Raw genomic sequence first — 24,884 nt, forward strand, 5'->3', positions numbered from 1 at the left:
AGATGTGTCAGATAAGCCGCTTTGGGATAATGAATGAGAGGGTGATTGTAGCGTTCACTGGAACTACTATAGAAGGGGTGGGGATTCCCTGCCAGAGGGGCGGTCCATTGCTGGGAAGAGGGAAGCCTAGCTGATCGCTGTGAAACCGGTAGGCACAGGACGCCTGTCACCCAGCATTAGCGTCACTCTAATGGGCTCAAACACGCATGACTGCATTTTGTCAACATATATGCAGCATGCTTATTATGCCCAAACATACTGACTCATCCTGACACACACACACACACTAGCGCATGAATTTTGAGGTCTACAAATCTCATTAAAAGATAATCAGGCTGTAAGACAAGAATATATATGATACACCTTATCATTCAAAAGTTTGAGGTCGGTAAGGTTTTTTAATGTTTTTGAAATAATATCTCACAATATGCTCACTTACGCTGCATTTACTTGATCAAAATACAGTAAAAATGAGAATTTATTGCATCCATTAGGAATTGATTAGATCGTGAAAACTAAAAAGGACCCAGGTGGTTGAGAGGAGGAGGTAAAAATATAAGAGTTCTTGGTGATATCATTCAAGAAGAAAAGTTTTTGTTACATAAATTAATTTGCATTACATTAATATTTGATTACATTATATTAATTTTTGCAGTTTTTTTTCTTTGGAATAACATGCAAATTGAGACCAGAAACATTGAGTCTGCCCTAGCTTATGATCTGCTTTCATTTTCAAGCTAAATAAACGATAACTTTTCTATCTTAAAACCATCAGTGGTGATTTTTCTACTTAAGGATCAATCCTAGCACTAAAACATGGTAAAACAAGTGAGAGAAATACCACTATTTCACTGATTCACATCCCTACTATACGAGAGTCTTACAACTGTCTGACAGTATTCAGTGGGCAGTGATTTCTGCCTCTAGAGGAGGTTTTACTCTGTAAGCCCACAAAGCAATAGTTCAATCACGTTAGGTGGAGAGCTGCCAAGGCCGTTGACAAAAAGCTAACAAGCGGACTGCGCCCAGAGGGGCTTATATAGAAGGTATAAAACCCCTACATTTAATCTCAGTGGCAACTGAAGCTTCAATTTCAACACACATACACAGGGATCACAATCTAACCCAAACCCTTGACAGGCATTTGTGCATTGTGCGCACATGATCTGTGCTAAATTTGACAGCCAAGACCACAAACGCACAGCGCCACACACCAGTACACACTTTCCAACAGTTAGACTCATTGATACTATTAGAGTAAGAGCATCAGGAGGCAGCGCAGATTAAGGATTACATTAGAAATGAGTGCATATGAGTGCACATGGCTTACAGATGGACTCGAGCATGACCGAGAGAGGGAGAGAGCTTCCATCTGATAAGATCACATGGTTTAAACGCGACACAATGTCCACCCCTCCCCCTCACATGAGCAATCAAGTCAGTCAGTCAGTCACACACACTCATACGTGGCTTTGCAAATGTTGCTGAAGTCAACAAATCCTCATCTCAATAAGGAAAGAACCTCTTTTGTGGTATTCAACCTCCAAAATATCCGGGACATGAACCTTTTAAAGGGACATGCACGCAAAAATTCACAACAGAGAAATCTAGTTGATAGACATTCACTATCCAGTCACATGAAAAAAAGGGTGGATGGATACAACACAGCAGGTCGACAGATCTTTTTCAGTCATTCGTTGCCCGACATGTCCAGTCTCTATCTGCCCCTATTAATTTTTTGAACACCTGTTGTAAACAAACAATTGCCCGAGAGCATAAGGCCTCAGGAGCATGACCAACATGCACCTGTCCATGGGACTCATGTATGCTCACACGTGGACATTTCTGGGCTAAAAACGTGATTTTCATGCATATCGGATGAGGTTACACTAAGCTATCATATCATGTGCTGTTTTGGAAATGTTTTAAACCATTGTTTTAAGACATACAAATTCTGCAATAATTTACTCACACTAATGTTGTTTCAAACTCATATGACTATCCTTCTTTCTGAGTAGAGACCTGCACGGGACAGATTTTTCAGTCCCACTCCCACAAAAATGTGTTACCTTCTGCTGCTCCCACTCGTAACATTCATGTTTTGTCCCTCTCCTGCCCACAAAAGCCCACAGTATACATCGATTTTTTTAGTACGTCTATGAATTTTCCATGAAACAGTTTTAAAGTTACGTGTTGCCTAGCCACAACATCCCAGCATAAACACTCCTGTTTGCTACATTCACTACATTCACACTCCTACATTCACAATCCACTGTTAATTTTAAGAGAAAAGCAAGCATATGCGGGATTTGGCATGGCAGAAAGTGTGCTCCCTTTATAATCACATAAAAGCTGTCACTCATTTTAGTTAATTGCGATCTCACAAAGTTTTGTTATAATCAATGAGGCTGTCTACACTACACAAAAAATCATTTATTTACATTTTGTCTATACTTTGTTTGTTTTAATAAAATGATTCACGAGTGTGCAGAACACTGAACAAAAACTTTTTGAGCGGTGAGTGGATTCTAACTTAAATACTGAATTGCCATTGTGTTCTAGAAATCAACAGATATGTTTGTGATTGGCTTCATTGCTCAATACTGCAAAAACACGTTGTAAATAAAAACCTTTGACTCTCTCCAGAGTGCATACACAGATAGGCCTACACACTGGACCGCTTGCCAAATCTGTTTTGCAATGTGAAGTTAATACACGTAATTTCGTGAGGAGTACGCCCATCTAATGTTCCAATTAATACCAAGGTATAAAACCAGCATCTTACCTCTTCCTGTTGTTAGTTCTTTCGGCATCCCTCCTCCTCCTTTTTGTACAATTTTGCCTGTTATAGGGGGGCTCGAGTAGAATATCCTCTCCGAGCCCCTCTATAGCAGACAGCAAGCCAAATCTGTTTACAACTTACGCTAAGATTATATGGGCACACAAACTCGTGAAATGCTATTATCACGGAGAAAACTGATCCTAGACTAACAGTTATGGGCAGCTTTTCCCTCTAAAAGCGATCAAAAGCAGCAGCAGGCAGGGGAAGGCAAAGCCTTGCCCAACCTTAATATACTTCAAGCGAAATCAAAGAACAAACTAGAATGAATTTTAAACAAAATCAGGGAAAAACGTTGTTCGCTAACAGTATATCGCTGCTCACGTATTCTGAACTTCTTTTTACCCCTAAGTAAAAAAAGACAAAGAACTTTATTGTGTATATCAGGGCCTTTACATACACTTTGTCTATGCTTATCTATTGACACACATTTGATTTATTTCCCAACTATGTTCATTGTTTAAAGGTGCCATCGAATGTTTTTTTACAAGATGTAATATAAGTCTAAGGTGTCCCCTGAATGTGTCTGTGAAGTTTCAGCTCAAAATACCCCATAGATTATTTTTTTTTATTAATTTTTTTAAATGCCCATTTTGAGGCATAATTAGAAATGCACCGATTCATGCTGCGGCCCCTTTAAATCGGGAGCTCTCCGCCCCCTCCCAAGCTCTCGACTCTATCACTGCATAAACAAAGTTCACACAGCTAATATAACCCTCAAAATGGATCTTTACAAAGTGTTCGTCATGCAGCATGTCTAATCGCGTAAGTATAGTATTTATTTGGATGTTTACATTTGATTCTGAATGAGTTTGATAGTGCTTCGTGGCTAACGGCTAATGCTGCACTGTTGGAGAGATTTATGTCTTCGTGAATACAGTAAGAAACAATGGTAACTTTAACCACATTTAACAGTACATTAGCAACATGCTAATGAAACATTTAGAAAGACAATTTACAAATATCACTAAAAATATCATGTTATCATGGATCATGTCAGTTATTATTGCTCCATCTGCCATTTTTCGCTGTTGTTCTTGCTTGCTTACCTAGTCTGATGATTCAGCTGTGCACAGATCCAGACGTTAATGGCTTACCTTGTGTAATGCCTTGAACATGGGCTGGCACATGCAAATATTGGGGGCGTACATATTAATGATCCCGACTGTTACGTAACAGTCGGTGTTATGTTGAGATTCGCCTGTTCTTCGGAGGTCTTTTAAACAAATGAGATTTATATAAGAAGGAGGAAACAATGGAGTTTGAGACTCACTGTATGTCATTTCCATGTACTGAACTCTTGTTATTCAACTATGCCGAGGTAAATTCAATTTTCAATTCGATGGCACCTTTAAGACAAACAAACGGTTTATGTGAATAACTGCTAAGATAGGCATTTTGACAAAAAATGTATATTTGAAGAGTTTCGTTGCAAAACGAGATAACTCCGTTTTTAACATTTGTCAAAACATGTTTATTATTATGTTATCATGTTATTATTTTGTTTTATGGTGCTACTTGGCTGTATTTTTTAAGTTATGAAGGTTTAAATCAAAACAAACCAACTGCAGTTGAATTGATATTAATTGGAATGCACAACCAAAAAGCAAGATTTTTGGAAAATTAAAAAAACTGAGTTATTTCGTTTTGCAACGAAACTATTCATTTGTATATTTGAAGACTTCAGATGCAAAAGCCTCTAAGTGCCGTCTGAAATTTTCTTATAAAATGAGCATTTATCAAGCTCGTATGTTTAGGTTCAGTAATTTTACTTTAATGGCAATTAATAGGTCCTTTTCATTGCCATAATTGAACATAAACATACAAACTTGATAAAAATGCTAATTTTAGAAGAAAATTTCAGATGGCACTTAGAGGCTTTTGCATCTGAAGTCTTCATGGTCATTCAAGTGTAATAAGCTGCAAAAGAGAACTGAATTTAATATTGCATGATGTCACTTTCAAACCAAGCAGTTTTCTGTTTGTCAACACGACGTGGAGAAATCTGCTTGGGGAAATCATTTGCCCTTATGTGAAATTCAAAACCGCATAGATTCCAAATAGAATGAATTTCTCCTGCAAAAATTTGCCAAACAACAGTAAATGTAATGTGATTCTCCCTTAATACCTCATCAACATCAAGCACGTCTTGTGCTTTATTTTTCTCATTCATGCATACATTTTTACTGGTCTAGCGTGTCAAGAACAAGCAGTCCTGCACTGCAAGGATATATTTACATCCCACAACACACAATGTACTCGATACACACTTTATATTGTCACCACAATATATATTGTCATACCACCCACCCCTATAGCAAGGACATTCTGCATATTAACATATGGGCATATGGAGATATGCTCATTTCAGCTCAAAATTCAGTGCTTACCTTGGTGAGTGTTGTCATGTAACATTTACAAAGAATGGGGACATATATCAGCAGTTTTCGGCACAGCACAGCATGATCACACAGCTTGCTTAATAGAGTTGATTCAGACCAACTCACAGTACCATATAAACAGAATCACGTCTGTTAGGTATGAGAGGGTCTCTCATTCTCTCTCTCTCTTTCACACACACACACACACACACACACAAGCTGCTGTTCAACATCTGTAGCTCAGTCTGGGCTCCATCCTCCACCTCCCACTGAGCATTCTACTCAAGGGCAAATAACAAAGGATACAAACCAACTCCACCATCAACTACCGATCCATGTCAACAGCAACTCAGACCGGCCACTACAAGAAATACCTGTATTTGAATGATGTATATTTCTACTTGGAAACATTATTTGGTGGTTTTTTTTTTCCCCATCTCAGAATATTGGAAGACTTACTGTGTCTTGATGAAACAGGATGATTCACATTAGATCATCATTTTAATTAGGAACACCTCAAATGGGGAAACAATGTAGTTTTTATTAAAATCTTTTTAAATTTAACAAAGTATAAATACTGTACAATAATTAATATACCAATTTGAAAAATGTCATTTTTTTATATTTAATATTTCAATGTTTTTTTTTTTTACCAATTTATTTTTTATGAAATGTGTGTTCCCTCAAAAACTCAAAAGAAAAACATCATGATGCAATCCTAAAAATTAGAAAATGTGCTGAATTATTATGAAAATATTATCATAATACAAAAATATGGTCCTTTTCTTTATGCATAACATACTTTCTTTTCTTTTTTCCTTTTGATTTTGGTGATGAAATACTGTATGACCCAAAAATATTCCTCACAGGCTTCCCACATAGAGGCTTCATATTTCTAAATTGTCTTTTTTCATAGTAATTCCCTTATTCATTTTCTTCACTGGAACGGAGTAAGTGGTGTCATTATAGAGTTATTGCTGCTTCTGGCAGCGGAAAAATGTTAAAATATCTCCTTTGTTCAATATCTTTCACTTAGTCTTTGTTTATTCATTTGTCTTGTATTGAATGTATGAATAATCATTTGGTTCTGAATTGTATGCTTGACATATGAATCACTTATGACTTCTATGTATTTAGATACCTGTGCTGATAACTTAATAATAGGGCACTGCTGGCATATGGACGCATCAGATATGCATGAATAGCAAATAATGGCTCTCCCAGAAAGTCAAGCATTGTGTCACATTCTGATACTGAAGTAACCAGAGATGGATGGGCCCCTATGAGACATTTGACACACAAATGCACACCGGGGACATACTAGGAGGTAGTAAATGTATGTAACTAGTCATGGATTTCATATTTGAACCAATTTTATACACCTGAGAACACTGTAAAAAAATGTTTTATAAATATGCTATGTACAAATGGCAGCACATGCACACTGATGTGTTCACCAGCCATTCACACATTCAAACAAATGCAAGGCAGCCAAGGTCAGTTACTCTGTCACCTAATTAATAATAGAGAATTGAGGCAGATGACCGGCGGTGAAGCAGAACGCCACCCCCTCAAGCTCTCACTAAAACACCACACACGTACAACACACACAGACACACCCACAGACACAGACATCTGTAGGATGCCATAACCTTGATGATCATGTGACTGAATTATAATGTCTTCACCATCAGTCGAAAGCACCTTCACATGTATATGAATACAGCTCTCCCTAAATAACTGAAGTCCTATTAAGGTTAAACACAGATAAACCTTGGATGATCATCATATATAAATTAAGAGAACATACATCAATATCATGACTTCAGATAGAGGTCATTTCATGACAATTAATTGTCAAGATCATTGGATAATATTATATTAGCTAATGAAGTAAAGCTAACCTACAAAGCTAAACATTGACATACTGGGTCGCACTTTGTCTATAGATAGATAGTTAGAGCTATTATATTTACAGTTAATAAATGATATTAAATAAATAGTAATTCATATGAGCAGTTGTGTACCGAATGGACAACTCAATCTCATGGCAACTATTTGACATTTCGTATGAATTAGTATGATCTCATTTGTACAATTTTATATGTTCTGCTTATGCCCCAGTGACCGTTTAGGTGTGAGGTTAGTGGTGGATCTTCGTGCTTAATTTTTTAATAAAAATCTTACATTTTTGTACAATGTAAAATCATCAGAATAGAAGCATGGCAAAGTACAGGGTAAAAGCCAGCTGGAACTTTGTAAATGAATGGAGTATATGAATGGAGTGGAGTGACAGAACTCCTCAAGATCCACTCCGGGATTTCCATTTCACCATCCCTGCACAGTGCTGTTATAGTAAATATGATCACTCTTCAGTGTTGCCAAGTCTGTGGTTTTCACACGGAATTGAGCTACTTTTACACTGTTGCCGCGGGTTGTTTTTCATGTTTGCGGGTTGAATCGACCCCAAATAACATGATATTTAGCCCCTGGAATGAAAATTTTACCAGGGGGGCGCCGCCAAAAACACACGGTTTTTACCCCCTGGAACGCGATTTTTACTGTAGGATCCCCCCTGAAATGTGATTGGGCTAGTCTTGAGGAACAATAGGCCGGGTTTTGTTGTGAAAACCTGGCAACCCTGGCTACATTTACACTGTTGCCGCGGATTGTTTTTCATGTCCATGGGTTAAAATGACCCCCAATAACGTGATATTTAGCCCCTGGAATGTGAATTTTGCCAGGGGAGCCCCGCCAAAAACACGGATTTTACCCCCGGAACACAAATTGTACTGTAGAAGGACCCCCTTTGAAATGCGATTGGGCTAGTTTTGAGGAGCAATTGGATGGGGTTTGGTGTGAAAACCTGGCAACCCTGTCACTCTTGGAACTGCGGGGCAATTTCATTTCAAGTAGTGTGTTCACAAACTCTTCAGTACAGCCCCCTCAGAACTGTGCTTGACGAATGTGTATATTTGAGGACAAAATGCAAACGTTATTGAGATTCTTGAAGTTTTAAGATGCAGTCAAATTAGCGAAATTTCGCGTTCAAAAAAGGTCAGTATTGTCAATAGTGTAGCGAAACATGAAGCACAGCTCACTTTCAAACCAAGCAGCTTTCTGTCGTTCAACGCGGCGAATCTACCGTCGCGAAATCTGCGTGGGCAAATCTTTCACCCTCGCGTGAAATTTCCGTTGGCGTCCATTCCTAATTGAAATGACTGAATTTCACTCGCGAAAATTCGCTTAACATTTGTAAATGTTATTTATTTTATTAAAATTTAAAATAGCCTGTCGCGATTTAAAAAGGGCTGTTCACAACGGACGCGTCGAAAAACAGCTAGTAACTGAATGATAGAGAACGCGTCGCGATGCGTTTTTCAAAGTTGAATTACTTTTAACTTGCCACAAAACAGTGAGACGCGACGCAACGTACGCCTGTCTGACGCATGTGTACATAGACCAACAAAATAAAAAAATAGCGCTGACAGAATTCAAGTCCCGTAAGTTGCTGCTCTGAGGCGCTGTCCAGCACGACAGCCTCGTGAAGGTGATCGGGCGACCGCTTAGCGTGACGGAGATCACCTTCAGCAGCCTGGCGTGCTGGACAGCGCCTCAGAGGAGCAACCTCCACCTCCATCTCTCTCCACTTTCTCGTTCTCGCAATTAAATATACAGCAACGTCTGGTGTACAAGTAGCCTGACACTGGCTTGAATGCATTAGCACCATTGAGTTCACTACTTTAAGTGTGATAGTTTGCGTGCATTTGTATGGATTTCCTTCAAAACATCCACGTGAATGTGCCTACCTGATTATGTCATCGTTATGTCCCAAATAAAATTTCTGCTTGTGTTCCCGTGTGTTGTACACAACTCCGACGCCGGCGACGAAGTACACGATCTCTTTGGCGGCCGTGTAGTACAGGTTGTTGCGGCACTGGTGTCCCCGGTAGCCGTAAACCCACTCGAGTCGCAGATGACAGTTCGGAGCTGTTCTGTCAGCCATGTTCGGACGTGTTTTGCTAAGAAGCGAACGGCTGGTGCTTCTTCATTCACCGACGCGACGAGCCGTCACATTCAGTCCCGTTTATCCGCTCAGTCCGCTGTCAGCAGCGCAGCTTCGTCCGGCCAAAGACAAACGAATCGACGACATATTTCAGTTCAAGTGAAGTGCACAACTTTAGGCTGTTTGCATGATGTTAGGGCAAATGCTTTGTTTTGTTTCAGACGCTGTAAATCGGTTTGAGTCTGGCGTGTACTACTTGTGACATGTGCGAGGCATGAAGCTACTCTCTCTACTTCTGATCAGACGGGTGGCTTTGCTCTAATGACATGTCAAAACCTGAGAACATGGATTTTTCGCATTAGTTAACTGGGACCGGCCAATCACGAGCGGCGGTAGTGATTGACAGAAAGTATGGCCAATCACGTCGTCAGGATGAGTTGAATTAAAATGTGTGGACCAATGGAGAGCAGGAGAAGGATGGCAAAGGGGTCTAAGCTGTGTATGGCCTGCTCATTTAGCACAAATGGCAGTTTAATAGCTTTTGTTGTAGGCCTACTAGAGTACACTACTCTGAACTCTTACTGACCTTAACGACTTTACAAAAAACGGGACTGGATATTTTGTAACCCTCTAATATGGGATAACAGCAAACTTTTTAAGTTTAAGTACATCAAGTTAAACTAAATTAAAATAAGAAATGGTGTCTTGTCAACTAGACTAGCTAAAATTAATTTACCCCGTTTCACAGACAAGGCTTAAAGGAACACTCCACTTTTTTTTTTTTTTTTGAAAATGGGCTCATTTTCCAACTCCCCTAGAGTTAAACAGTTGAGTTTTACAGTTTTCGAATCCATTCAGCCAATCTCCGGGTCTGGCGGTACCACTTTTAGCATAGCTTAGCATAGTTCATTGAATCTGATTAGACCGTTAGCATCTCGCTCAAAAAAAATGACCAAAGATTTTCGATATTTTTCCTATTTAAAACTTGACTCTTCTGTAGTTACATCGTGTACTAAGACTGACGGAAAATTAAAAGTTGTGATCGGCTGAATGGATTCGAAAACGGTAAAACTCAACTGTTTAACTCTAGGGGAGATGGAAAATGAGCCTATTTTAAAAAAAAGTGAAGTGTTCCTTTAAGCCCAGACTAAAATGGAGGTTTGATTGTATTTTACTGAAAGCAACTTGCACTGACATATCTTAAAATATGTTTATAAAATGTTTATAAAAGCTACTTACATGTCCTGATTGAACATGTCTGTGAAACCAGGCCTTAGTTTTTATATTTTATTTTGTAACATTTATTTTTGTTTCTTTTCCAGTTAAAGGTGCAATATGTAAGATTTCTGTCCACTAGAGGTCGCTAGAGGCCCATTCAAAACAAAGGCGTAGCTTGATGACGGCAAGTTTGAGCACAGTATCTTGGGACATGTGGTCTTCACTTCAATGGCTGGTGGAAACAATCGGGATAGGACTCAGGAAGAAATCATGTTCATGTATGCGATTATTAACGTTGCTGTAGTATGAAGCAGAGCAGGACCGAGTGTTGTGGGAGCTGAACGAGGCCGCTGGAGCGATTGCGCAACACACACCACGAGCAGCGGAACTTTTATTATGACACAGTCGCCGGCGCCGCTTCCGCTTTTCCCTTCAAGCTTATGCGGTAACACAGCTCTGTTTATCATAATAGATACATTTGAGAGTGTTGAAAATGTTATTATTACGTTACTCTGTGCGTTCGCTCGGCAGCTGCTATGAGACACTGTTACACACTGCAGTAAACTAGAACCATTTTAGAATATATTAAATTCTGGATGGCTTGTGTTGATAAATGACATGCAATTAATTTTAAAACATATTGTATGATGGAGAAAGTTCTGAAATACTGTTACTAAAAATAAAGCTGCATCTGATTATGCTATGTTAGCTATTTGACAAATTAGTGTTTTTCTCTGATGCATGGTAAAGCATGGCACTCGCAAAAAATCAAGAAAATTGATTTAAACAATAAGACAAAACGTGTTGAGCTATATAGGAATTAGTTTTCTGTCTATAAATATATCAAAACAGTTGTTCCCTTGTCTATTAAAGCATGTAATATATTAAAGCGTCTTTGGTGTTTCCATGGTTTCTACAACCGAGGGTAACGCGGGTATGACAATTGACATGCGACTCCTCACACGTCCCGGAGCCTTGGTTAAAATTGCAATTTTCTCACGATTTACAAATAGTTGCAAACATTTGGGATATTGTAAGTACTCAAGTGAACAAAATATATAACTGGCCTAGTGGTTTTTGGATATTTTACTGCAAAAATCTTACATATTGCACCATTATTAATTCAAACAGGTATGGAGCAACATTAAAGGGTTAGTTCACCCAAAATTGAAAATTCTGTCATTAATTACTCACCCTCATGTTGTTCCACACCCGTAAGACTTTCGTTCATCTTCAGAACACAAATTAAGATATTTTTGATAAAATCTGATGGCTCAGTGAGGCCTCCATTGACAGCAGGATAATTAACACTTTCAAATGCCCAGAAAGCTACTAAAGACATATTTAAAACAGTTCATGTGACTACAGTGGTTCAACCTTAATGTTATGAAGCGATGAGAATACTTTTTGTGCACCAAGAAAACAAAATAACTTTATTCAACTGTATCTAGTGATGGGCGATTTCAAAACACTGCTTCATGAAGCTTCGAAGCTTTACGAATCTTTTGTTTCGAATCAGTGGTTCGGAGCGTGTATCAAACTTTCACGTGAACCATTGAAATTTCGAAACACTTACAACGTAACGAAGCCTTGTTTACTTAAATCACGTGACTTTGGCAGTTTGATACGTGCTCCGAACCACTGATTCGAAACAAAAGATTCGTAAAGCTTCATGAAGCGTTAGGCTTGTTTGAGATGCATCGGCGCTGCGCAGACCGATCGGCGCATGACATCAAAATGGAGAGCATGCGACTCTTTATGCTTTTGAATCGCTCTTGCGGTACTTTGATGTCATGCGCCGATCGGTCCGCGCAGCGCCGATGCATCTCGAACAAGCCTAGTGTTTTGAAATCGCCCATCACTATATTGTTGAATAAAGACGTTTTGTTTTTTTGGCACAAAAAAGTATTCTTGTCACTTCATAACATTAAGGTTGAACGACTGTATTCACATGAACTGTTTTAAATACGTCTTTAGTAGCTTTCTGGGCATTGAAAGTGTTATCTTGCTAGCAATGAAGGCAAGCCTCACTGAGCCATCGGATTTTATCAAAAATATCTTAATTTGTGTTCTGAAGATGAACGAAGATCTTACGGGTGTGGAACGACATGAATGTGAGTAATTAAAGACAAAATTTTCACTACCCTTTAAGGTGAGTAAATTTGCTAAAAACTTAATTAGTCACTTCTAGCATATGGACACATCTGATATGCATGAATAGCATATAATGGCCCTCTCAAAAAGTCAAGCATTATGACACTGAAGTAACAAGAGAAGTTGACCCCTGGTCTTGATGGTTTACGGCCCTAGTGAATATGTAAATAAGGGGGCCTGAAATCTTATATGAGACCCAAAACCTTGAGGATGTCAATAAATAATGATAAGAGACAGAAAATTTAGTAGGTGAGGAGTTTTTCTATTTGATAGCACAATGAAGGTAAAAGTACAGAGACAAAAGGTAAAGCTGCGTTGAAGGCCGTCATTCTCTCTGCCTCTCATAGGACTCAGACTTGGAGCATTTTAGGTTATACAAAACACAACCTTAATCTGAACAACTCCTCATTAGACATATAAACATATTCCAAATCTCTTGATATAAATATCCATGGCAAGCAAGAGGCTACACGTTCAAAACAAACAAACAAACAAACAAAACAAAAAAAAAACGAATTCTTGTTAAAGTCAACATGGCTCACAATCTTTAAAACTGCATTTAAATGACAATGACCATTTAATTTGAATTCCATAACAATGGAGGGAGTTATTATAGAAAAAGACCTTAAACAGTTTTGTACACCTATGAAAATATTAATCTTAAATGTTATATAACATTAAAAAATGGACCCCTTTAGAACAAGAAAAGCATTAACATAAGGTGCTAAGGGCCGATGAAGTGGCACTAAATGTTCACTTTATATAAACTGAACAGAATGGGAGCAGATGCTGACGACAGCAGTCCATTTGCACCGCTCTTGTTTACCACATTAAGACATTGTGTCAAATATCTCCACACATTCATTCCTTTCACAGTGAACAAAAACAAGCTGTTTTCTGTTGGTCTTCAAATGTGTAGGTGTAACTTTATGGGCACTAAGTGGGCGAAATTTCTTTCATAAACATGAATACACATAAGATGAACTTCCAATCTACTGTTTGAAAAAAAAAAAAAAAAAAAAACGTTAACGCAAAAAACTGCTGTGGGATGTCTAAGGGTTTCATTACATATGCAAACAAGTGCTGCAAATCACGTTTTGGATTTATTACATTTTAATTAATGTAAATATTGTTCAGATGGTTTTAATTACAAATATTGATATTAATTAGTGCTAAACAATTTTTGGAACACACCACATGGCAGTTCACAAAACAAAATGAAACGTTCCGCTAACTACATGATGTATAAAACAAATACTTTGTATTCATTAGTGATTTTCAAACAAGCTAGCAATTATTCCATTTATAACTTGGAGGAATATGAACAAAATTGTATAAATCTATGTTAATTTTCCTTTTAATCCAGGAATGGTAACCAAGAATCAAAGCGTTTTAACCTTTATGGAAGAGATATGTCCTTCCTTGCAATTAGAACAAGAAAAAAATACTACCAACATATACATGAACATCCATCTTATACAGTTTGTTCAAATATTTCAAGGGTGTGTACTAATCTGAAGCAAAGTCATAAATGTGACTTTCAAAACTGAATCATGTACAAAACATTAGAACTTTTAAAGGAACGCCTGCTAAAAACATCTCTCTCTCTCTCTCTCACACACACACACACACACACACACACACACACACACACACACACACACACACACACACACACACACACACACACACACACACACACACACACACACACACACACACACACACACACACACACACACACACACACACACACACACACACACACACACATACAGGGAATGTCAATATATTCTCTTGCAACCGTCCAACCAAACTTGACACTGACAAACAACAGAGTTTAGAAGAATTTTTAAAAGAATAGTTGAATTTTAGCCTCTTCGGGGTCTTTCATAAAACTATCAAAACATTAACGGTACATGACACTGTTCACCTGGAACTTCATCATTCGATTTTTCTCCCACTTCATATAACACCTCATGATATAATGCGTTGAAATGCACATGAAAAATGTCAGGTGTCACAATGTTTATGGAAAGATGATGAAAGTCTTTCGGAGCATAATGGAAAGATTACGGAGTGTCACAAGATCAAACACAGTGGCACACAGTCTGCAAGAGCTGCACACTGGGCCTTCATTCGGCTTACAGGGCAGATTTGCAGACGTTGCACAAAGATATACACTGTGGATCATCACAATATAGGATTGCCACTAAATACGGAGCACAAAGACATTTTAGGTGTCCTGGTTGTTAGATTATTGGGTGTTATTTTCAGTGTCATTAAAGACACTGATATCAGTTAGTCTTTTCCATCATCAAGAAAAGAAAACTTTCAGAACCGTCTTCCAGCTTAAATATCTAACATGCCTAGTATGTTCACTTAACTAACATCCAATGTGACTAATTTAAACTGATTTAGATGTTGATTTCCCAAAAGTTCACATTACAGTACTGAGTTGTTTATATATATATATATATTATATATATATATATATATATATATTATATATATATATATATATATATATATATATTAAAAAAACTGTATGCAAAGGCATAGACGATAGAATTCAATGCCCATTATCAACATCATTATGATTCCCAATATAGTTTATTTTTGATTACAGATATATTTTATCAGTATAATAGTTGTCATTGTATATTATTCACTCTGTTTTCACAATTTGTTCAGGGAAGGATGGCGGAGGGGTGGGACAGTAGGGTGACGGCAGTCATTGTGACGAGGCTTTTGTGGCTATCGTGGACACGCAGTGCTGTTGGAAGTTGGGGGACATGGCCGAGTTGCAGCCCAGTCTCTGACACGGGCCTTTCAGACCACTGTCACCCTCCACGATCCAGGGGCTGCTGTCCGACTCCTTGCCCAGCATGCCACAGCACTCCTGGGAGGGGGCGCAGTTGCGCTCTCCAGCGCCTAAAGCGGGCAGCTGGCTGGGAGGGGGTGGGGCCGAGGGGTCGTTTGAGGAGTGGTCTTGAAGGACACTGATGATGTGGTTGAGGAGGTCATTGAAGAACTCAGGAACGCCCTCATATCCTGAAAGGAGTAAAGACAATGTGGTCATGATGTTTCTTGAGTGCAGATTGGTCAGTGAGAACATATTTCATGATGAGATACATGATGATATTTTTATTTTGATTAAATAAATGTACTATATGGTATTTCAATAATGTTTTTTATTTAATATTTTGTATTTTATGGTAGCAAATTATATTTATGCAGTAATTATAATCCATTTATTACCTGTTAATACCCTGTTAATACTGTGCATAGACCTGCAAATTAAATTTCCAAATTAAACGGTCAAGAATCTTGAATGCTTTGGAGTTAAGACTTAAGTCTGGACACTTTTTAAAGTACCTGAATATTGCTGAAGTGAAAACTGTGAAAATGTGAACTTAAAAAAGTTATAGATGTCTAAGTTTATTATGAAAAATTCAATGTTTTAAATTTTTATATGATAAACATTTTCTAAAGCATGTTTTATTCTAAAACTGAGAAAATCAAAGCTATAAATGTAAATCATAAATCTAAAGTTGTGTTTCCAAATTTGAGGTTTATCTCAAACTATGAGCTTTCAGTAAGATTTTGTTTGGGCGCAGTACCAAATGCTTCCACTAGATGAAATGAATTTCCAATGCGGACATTTTTGAGTGTGACTATTTTTTCAGGACCATTTAACCCTTTTGAATCATGTCAATGATTTGTGTGCGTCCGATGAAGTAAAACATTCTCATAAAAAAAATTAAAAAAAGTAAAGTAAACATTTTTTTTGTCAAAAATGACCGAAAAGCAATACACACACAATATTTAAAAAGTCATAATTAGTAGTAATATAAATGTATTACATTTCATTTTTAATATTAACATTTTTTTTAATTAACATAATATAAATACAACATGATTAGACAAACAAATTACTTATTTAAATGTCTGAATAAAGTTTTTGGTGACATGATGCCAAAACTGTCTAACTTGCTGGATATTGTACTATAATATTTTATTTTAAATATTATTAAAAAAAAAATTAAAAAAACCTTGCCTGTCAAATGTGGTGTAACCAACATGTAGAAGCTATTTTGCTGTCATGTGACAAGAAAACCACAAAATATAAAAAATACTAGATATATACAAGATATAAGACACTCACATGTATTCAAAATCTGAGGTAAATATATTACTTTCACAAGCAAAACATTTTATGTTTTTCAAAAACATGAAACCAACATAAAATTATAACTTTTGACAATTATACTGTCACAAATACAAATGATTCATTTTTGGGAGATGAATATCTTCATTTTCTACTGAACCAGCATGTTATCAAAACAACATACTTTGGGGTTGTAAAGTTTGGGGTCAGTTTTTTTTTTTTTTTTGAAAGAAATTATTATTTTTATTATACTTTTATTTAGAAAGTTTTCATTAAATTGATCGAAGTGACCGTAAAGACATTTATCATGTTGCAAAAGTTTTATATTTCAAATAAATTATGTTACTTTCATCATGCTTAATGATGAACATAATAGACGTTTTTTAAAAACATAAAAAAATTGTACTGACCCAAAAGTTTGCACGGTAGAGTATGTGTGCAAAATGAAAAAGTTATTAAATGTTCTCCAGGAGTTCTGGACTCTATCTGGGCAAGGGAGAGTCGTCTTGTGGTTAGCAGGATGTTTGCATAGACAGATACACACCAGGGAATGCATTGATGTCAATGATAGCATGTTGGCCCGTCTGGTTGTTAATGATGACGTCGATGCCAAAGAGTGAAACCCCGAGAGCTTCCCGTAGAGATTTACACAGTTCCCTGATGACATCATCATTCGGGGGCTGAGAAACACCTTCTACATTATCTCTCTGTCAAAATTTCAAACAAAAGTGAAGTGAATAAAGAGCTTTGGCCAAAAGCTTTAGTGAACACAACACTGTGTGCCGACTAGCGAGAACTGCAATTTATACAGGATGCTCACTTACAGATGTGAGGTCAGAGGACGACTCTGGCTTGGACACATTGTGGCTATTGAAGAAAATCGCTTTTCTGTCTGTAAAGGCATAAAAAAAGCAAACAAATTCATGTAAAAAATCCAAACACACTCAGCTGAAAGTCAGTTGAATCAAAGTGAAAGTGTAACAGTGCAAGTGCACAGGAAGCCACTAGACAGCAGCAGAGAGTTGCGGTTCAGATGAGAGATTCAAGACTTCAGGAGTGCCAGGCAGAGAGGGAGAGAAAGAGACAGTGAGGAGGAGGAGGAGGAGGAAAAACAAAAATCTAGTGCCAAGGGAATGCTGAGATTTATGACTTCCCACTCAAATGGCAGTAAAGAAATTCATTAAGGGAGACAGCAATCCACCATTTAGCCTTCCTTCTGCAGACATCAAAACACCCCAAACATTCACAATGTACATCTATTAATCCTCAAAGTTATCTTTTTGAACTTAAGAAAATTCTCTTCATCTGTATATCTTCTAAACATGGCTGTTATGCCACTGAATAGAACAATGGACAGAACCCAGGAAACAAGCCATTACAATGGAATATACTTAGTTGCAATAGAAATCCATGTTTTAAAACACATTTAAATAGAACATGTATATATAAACCTTAATAATATTTGTCAAACAATTAATCGTATCCAAAATAAAAGTTTGTGTTTACAAAATGTGTGTGTACTGTGTATATTTATTTTGTATATATAAATACAACACACATACATTAAATTAAGAAACATTTACATGTATACATGTATATTTATATATTTAGAATTTATTTTATAAATAAATATAAAAATTGTATATATAATTATAATATATTTTTTAAATATATACATGCATGTGTGTTTTTATATATACAAAATAAATATACACAATAAACACATTATGTAAACAAACTTTTATTTTGGATGCGATTAATCATTTGATTATATATCATTTGATATATATATAGCAATTACGGGGCCAAGCACAAAAACGTCAGAGTGAGGTGAGGTGAGGTGAGGTGACAATGACATTTGCAAAGTTTGGTGTCAATATGTCAAAGCATTACGGAGATACAGCTTCAAGAGTCGTTTTTGCGTCATGCCTCAAATTCGTTGCTCCGGTATATGAAAACGGTTTGATGTTATCGACTTGAAATCCATAACTTTTTGTCGGCATGGTCTGAAGATGATACAGTTCAATATTGGTGAAAATCGGAGCGACGGTCTAAGAGGAGTTCGAAAAAGTAGGTTTTTAAAGAAAAACAACATGGCGGACAGGAAGTTCAGCCGACTATGTCAAATTTGATATCTATGTTCTCAGCATGACCCAAGGAATCTACTAAGACCAGTTTCATTACAATGGGCTAATATAGTCAAAAGGTATTAGCATTTTTGTAAATTTTGTTATAACTTTTGACCACCAGGTGCACCAAAAATTTTTGAGTATTGTCAGGACATGGTGCCAAAAACCCATACCGAGTTTCGTAACGATACACTAATGTGTTCGTAAAATACAGCATTTTAGCACAAAATTCAAAATGGCCGACGGACAAAATGGCCGATATGGGAAAATTGGATATCATTCGACTCGACATGATGTCCTGAATCATTCAACCCAACATGATGTTGGTCTAATGAGACCAGATTTATGATTTTTGGACAAACCCATCAGAAGTTATAAGCAAAAATAGCCATTTTTCATATCTCCGCACCAGTAGGGGGCACTGTGCCGAAGCAATGCATGATGCCTCAGGTCATGCTTGTGATGACATGTACCAAGTTTAGTCTGAATACGATAAAGCGTTGCGGAGATACAGCCTTATGTCTATTTTCGCAAGTACTACGTACAATTAGTTTGCGTGTTTTTCGAAAACGGTTTGAGAAATAAAGATAATCTGGTTCAATTTCCGTGAAAATCGGAGTAACGGCCTAGGAGGAGTTCGAAAAAGTAGGTTTTTCAGAAAATTCAAAATGGCAGAAAAATTTTCATGACGGAAAATGACGACATAGGGTGCAATCGATTCGTCTTGACCCAAGGAATCAGTTGTTCTAACCCTTACAGTTCAAAAGTTATTAGCATAAACATAAGTGAAATTTTGGACAGCTGGTGGCACTAGAAGGATTGAGTTAGAGACTCCAAATTTGGTATGGACACATTTCAGAATGTCCTCTAACTGTGTACCAAATTTCACAACTTTTTACCATACGGTTCTATGGGCTTCCAGAGACTTCTATGGCGGAAACGGAATAATAATAATAAGAATGCCAACAAGGGACTTTACAAACCCATAAGAAATTCAATTCAATGTTTTTCTTCTCGCCTTCATTCTTAGAAAACATTAACAACCTAATCTGTATTTAGAAACACAGTGCCACCCCTTTTTCTTTGTTTTAATCTTCTAAACAGGTTTTTTTTTTTTTTTGAATACTGCTTGAAGGCAAGGCGCGATGACATGGGAGTTAATTTTCATATGTGTGTTCATGCAGAGTTCAGCATAGTTTCATGATTCACAGGTATGACCTCATGAATTTGCATTAAACTAACAGGTCGCCCTACCAGGAGCCATAACTGGTTTGCATGGACTGCAAGTACATATGCATATGCAAACGGACCATCCTGTACAGCGGCCTGTGGCGGAAACTAGACTTGAGTAAGCACTTTTGCTGACAGGGTAGGAGCAAAACACAATTGACTGTTTCCACTGCAAAGTCAGCTATGCAAAGGCATCTGAGTTATAAAGCAGGAATGTTGTAACGTAAATCATGCCTAAACAAACTGAACTGTTCAATTGCAGTAAAATGAACCCTATCGCAGGAGTGGCCTTTCATGGAAATAACATTTATAAAGAGCTGAAGTGTGGACTGAAGGTTTACCAGATGGTCCAGAGGGGAAGTTCTTGAGTGATGGTCTCTCCACCACAGTGTATGACTCGCCCACCACAAACACCTTATAGAGCACGGCATTGTGGTTTATAAAACTCTGAATGACACACGGTGGCTTCACGTCCTTTAGGTCCTCGGCGTTGAATATTATAGCCATCTGCAGAGGAACACATTATCTATTTAAAATGATAAATACACTCTTTACAAATAAAGGTTCCAAAGGGGGTTTTTGCAGTGATGCCAAAGTAACAACCATTTTGGGCTCTCCAAAGAACTTTTCAGAGAACAGTTCTTAAAAGAAAATTAAAGTGTTTTTTGACCTTGGATGCATATAAACCTGTTGTGTTGTACCTCCAACACAAAATTAGGAACTTTTAAAATAGCATAATAGGGGCCCTTAAAAGGTTCTTCATGGAACCATAGATGCAGATAAAAAACTGTGGTCACATTTCACAAAAACAGATTTTCAAAAGAGTATTACCTCATGAGAGTTAGTTCCGTGAGCAACCCGTGTTTTGCAAACTGTGCAGGATGAGAAGAAAAAAACACTCTTGTTAAGTCTAGTTATCAATGCAGCTCTTTAATAAACCTTAAATGCAGTGAAATCCTTGTGAAATGCAACCTAATAGCATTTTGGTGAGTTATACTGTAGTCACAGCTGCAGTTTTTAAAATCATTTACATATTAATTTATCAATACATACAAATTATAGGTTGGTCAGTACTGGAATTTGCTGATACAATAATAATTATTTTAATAAAAGCAATAAAAAGACTGCAGATATTGTGCAGATTCTACTAAAATATAAATATTAAATGTGTTAAACAACAAATGTGTTTTTAGTCATTCCTTCCTATGACCGGGCAAATTAAATGCCAGATACAGTTTACTGTTTAACCAAAATTCCAATAAGAAAAAACAACAGATTTTACACATAATGTGGGACTTTTAATAATAATACACCGTGACTCTTATTTTGAAATGCTGCATTACTACCAGCTGCTCATTCATAATGAGGAGTAAGATAAAATATGCACTCTTACAACCATCTACAGCATATTACAATATACAAACACTATATTATTGATTGTGAACTGCTCTGAAACCCGATCCTGTAGAACAAAGGTGTCCAAACCTGTTCCTGGAGAGTTACTATCCTGCAGATTTCAGCTCCAACCGCAATCAAACAAACCTGAACCAGCTAATCAAGGTGTTCAGACAGGTTTGTTGGAGCAGGGTTGGAACTGAAGTCTGCAGGACGGTAGCTCTTCAGGAGCAGGGTTGGACACCCCCGCTGTAAATACGCAACATCACTGCATTTTGACTTAGAACATTTATTAATCACATTAGGCCGTATTGCGCTTCCTGTTTTTCGGTCCCCAAATTTAACACCACATAAAATTATATGTCAGCTTTTTATGGCCTAAAATTTGAACAAAATTTTAAACCTTTTAAAAAATTTCTGTGAAATTTCAAGGACAAAAAAGGTCCTTTGTCCATTGTCAATAGTGTAGGGATGTATGAAGCACAGCTCACACTGAAGTGACTTTCAACCCAAGCAGAATTATTTTGGTCAACACGGCAAATTCGCTAAACCAATATGAACCCACTGCGAAATCTGCATGGAGAAACCTTTCGTTGAATCTTTTCTCAAGCAATATTCCCAATTCCTTCTGCAATTAATGGATTTTGACACCAAAAATTTGTAGAACAATTGTAAATGCAACCGCATCTTTAGAGTGAGATTTATAGAATGAGATGCCTTGGTTAAGCATTGCTTCCTGTTTCAGAAAGGAAGAGGTGAGAATCGTGAGACTTACTGAAAGGGAATGTAAGACCATGCTGCTCAATCTGCTCCAGTGTGTCTGGGCCACACTCACTGTTCAGCACCATAAATGGAGGAGAACAGATCCTTACATCTGCAGAGAGAACGAAAGACAGGAAGAGACAGGTGAGTCCTGCTGAAAAGACCTGGTTGAATCTTATATGAATTATAAAGGGAAAGGCAAGGGTTTGTGAAAGTGGAGTTTGTCATATGACTACTGTAACCAAGGAAGTATGTAATACCCGAAGAATTAGCGCTCTTATTTATCTCAATGGTAGTTGATTGGCTGGCGAAGGTATGTGATTTGATATGTGGCATCTTTGCTCATGGACCAATAGAACTTTTTTAGCCAATCGCGTGAGAGATAAAATGCCATGTGACTTGTAATCACTCTGGAGCTGCAGGAAAATGATGTCATGATAATACTGATTGGCTGATGGCACCACAGGAACGTACACAGTCCCAAAACCCTTCTGAGCTGTGACTATTTAGAGCATAAAATAAAATAAAATAAAATAAAATAAAATAAAATAAAATAAAATAAAATAAAATAAAATAAATAAAATAAAATAAAATAAAATAAAATAAAATAAAATAAAATAAAATAAAATAAAATAAAATAAAAAATAAAAAAATAAAATAAAATAAAATAAAAAATAAAATAAAAAATAAAATAAAATAAAATATAAAATAAAATAAAATAAAATAAAAAAATAATAAAAACTGACCTGTCTCTTTCTTAAAGTTGGCATTAAAAGAAACTTGCAAACATCTTTTCTCCACTGTTATAATGTAGTGAGTGAAACAGGTTTCATGAGTTTGAGCATGTTTAGGCCCTCAAAAATGCGATTCATTTCGGAATAGAAGAATAATTGACTTAGCAATTACAATAGGGTCCTCACAATATCGGTGCTCGGCCCTAATAATGATACATTATACATTACAAACACCACAATATTTCATCTGACCAATCAGAGCAGATTAGGATCTCAGAAAGGACGGGTTTAGAGAGACTGATATTTAAGCAGGAAAAAATCTAAATCAATTTAAAGACATGAAATTTAGAATAGACAGGACTAGTTAGGTGAGAGTAGTCAGATGAGTTTACATCACAGGAATAATAGTAACAGTAGAAGTTATCGGCAGCGACTCCTATAAAACAACTTGTGAAAGGTCTTCAGTCATCAGTAGCCCCTCTGGTTGCCTTTGCTCCCTATTTATTTTATCGAATGGAGAACAATGGACACAAGGCATTGAGCTCTGACTCACTCTGCATAATGCAGGAGCCAGTTAACAGAATCGCAGCAATTTGACCCGCGGGTTCAAGGCTTTGTTTGAAAATACCGTATTCTCACTGTCCTGGGGATTGCTCTGTTGAGCAAACAGAGCGATAGATGGAACAAAAGCATCAATAGCTGTGAATGAGTAGCTATGTTTGCAAAATCCAACCGGAGGCACATTATCGGATGGGGATGAATCATCAAAACAAAGATGCATACTGGGCTTAACTTGAGAATAGGTTCTTCTAACTTGGGCCAGTAAGCAACCGCCTAGAGGTTTAGTGAATGAATCTGCTTCCCTGCAGTAGAAATTGCTTTCAGTTGGATGCCAGTGTTGTTATCTAGGTAGATAAGGCACATTTTGGGACTTTTTAATAGTGTAGCCAGGAAATTAGTTGAAGAGTGAAGCCTCAACAGGCCGATGACACAAAGCGTTCTGATAGGATCACGGTAAACCGCCTGTGTGGAGGTAGCAAAACTGAAGATAAGATGCTTTTCAATGTTGTATATTGGAAATACTGAACATGACACCAGGATTAATATTTAGCACACATTACGAAATTATATTTAAAGCAGTAGAACAACAACAATTCATTTTTCAAGACTCTACAACCCTCTACAATGCAGTAAATTACTCGCATGTGTGACCAAATTTCACATTAGGTGACTAAAAATGTCTTTTATTAGACAATGGCTAGTAAATTGTACGATTACAGCCTGTAATTGAGTTAGAGGCAAAAAATATAAGTTTAGAGCAGATATAATTTCATTGCCTGCTGAACTTTATGCACTGTCACTTTCTCTCATACTTGCAATCATCATGCGAGAAAGAGAGCAGAGCACATGCAGGGCTCGGATCGGAGCTGCGTTGTCATGAAAGTTTATAATTTGCATGTGTTTTAAGCCTTGCCAATATAAACATTCGAGATAACTTTCACAACTGACAGGATGCGAATACTGAATTAAGCTCTCTTTCACATCTTGCACTTGAATGGACAATTTCTCACAAAATTATGTCAAAGTGCCCGTCTTGGCGAGTATTCTAGTAAACCTTGTCGGTTATGTGTTATGTGAAGGTAAACAGTTGAGAAATAAAACATGTGTATAGTATCAATATATTGGATCCGTGCATTATATCTTAAAGTGACAGCAGCCTAATAATCCTATAGCTTGTAGTTTGATTATTTGTTCTTATTTTATTACAGACTGTTTACTTGAATTTAATAGTGTTTGAAATATAAATTTTATATTTCTATTGTCTATTATATTTATATAGAATTTATTTATTTATTAATTTATTT

At 37.0% G+C, this 24,884-nt stretch overlaps 2 protein-coding genes across 6 annotated transcripts in view; both read right to left on the reverse strand.

The window, feature by feature from the left end:
- eml5 (EMAP like 5) overlaps positions 1-9,226 on the reverse strand; it is a 92,807-nt gene extending 83,581 nt beyond the window's left edge. For all 5 annotated transcript variants that reach the window (XM_067367090.1, XM_067367086.1, XM_067367089.1 and 2 more), the window contains exon 1: positions 9,030-9,226. In XM_067367090.1, coding sequence (XP_067223191.1) covers positions 9,030-9,226 — 197 coding nt within the window. The remainder of the gene's footprint in view (positions 1-9,029) is intronic.
- A 3,625-nt stretch (positions 9,227-12,851) lies between these two features.
- itpk1b (inositol-tetrakisphosphate 1-kinase b) overlaps positions 12,852-24,884 on the reverse strand; it is a 58,558-nt gene continuing 46,525 nt past the window's right edge. The window contains exons 6-11 of the mRNA XM_067368110.1: positions 22,299-22,397; positions 20,960-21,000; positions 20,470-20,635; positions 17,594-17,661; positions 17,314-17,476; positions 12,852-15,652 (exon numbers count right to left, since the gene is read on the reverse strand). Coding sequence (XP_067224211.1) covers positions 15,333-15,652; positions 17,314-17,476; positions 17,594-17,661; positions 20,470-20,635; positions 20,960-21,000; positions 22,299-22,397 — 857 coding nt within the window. The 3' untranslated portion in view covers positions 12,852-15,332. The remainder of the gene's footprint in view (positions 15,653-17,313; positions 17,477-17,593; positions 17,662-20,469; positions 20,636-20,959; positions 21,001-22,298; positions 22,398-24,884) is intronic.

This window comes from Chanodichthys erythropterus, chromosome 18 (genome assembly GCF_024489055.1).
Source record: "Chanodichthys erythropterus isolate Z2021 chromosome 18, ASM2448905v1, whole genome shotgun sequence".
In the NCBI taxonomy this organism is placed as follows: domain Eukaryota; kingdom Metazoa; phylum Chordata; class Actinopteri; order Cypriniformes; family Xenocyprididae; genus Chanodichthys; species Chanodichthys erythropterus.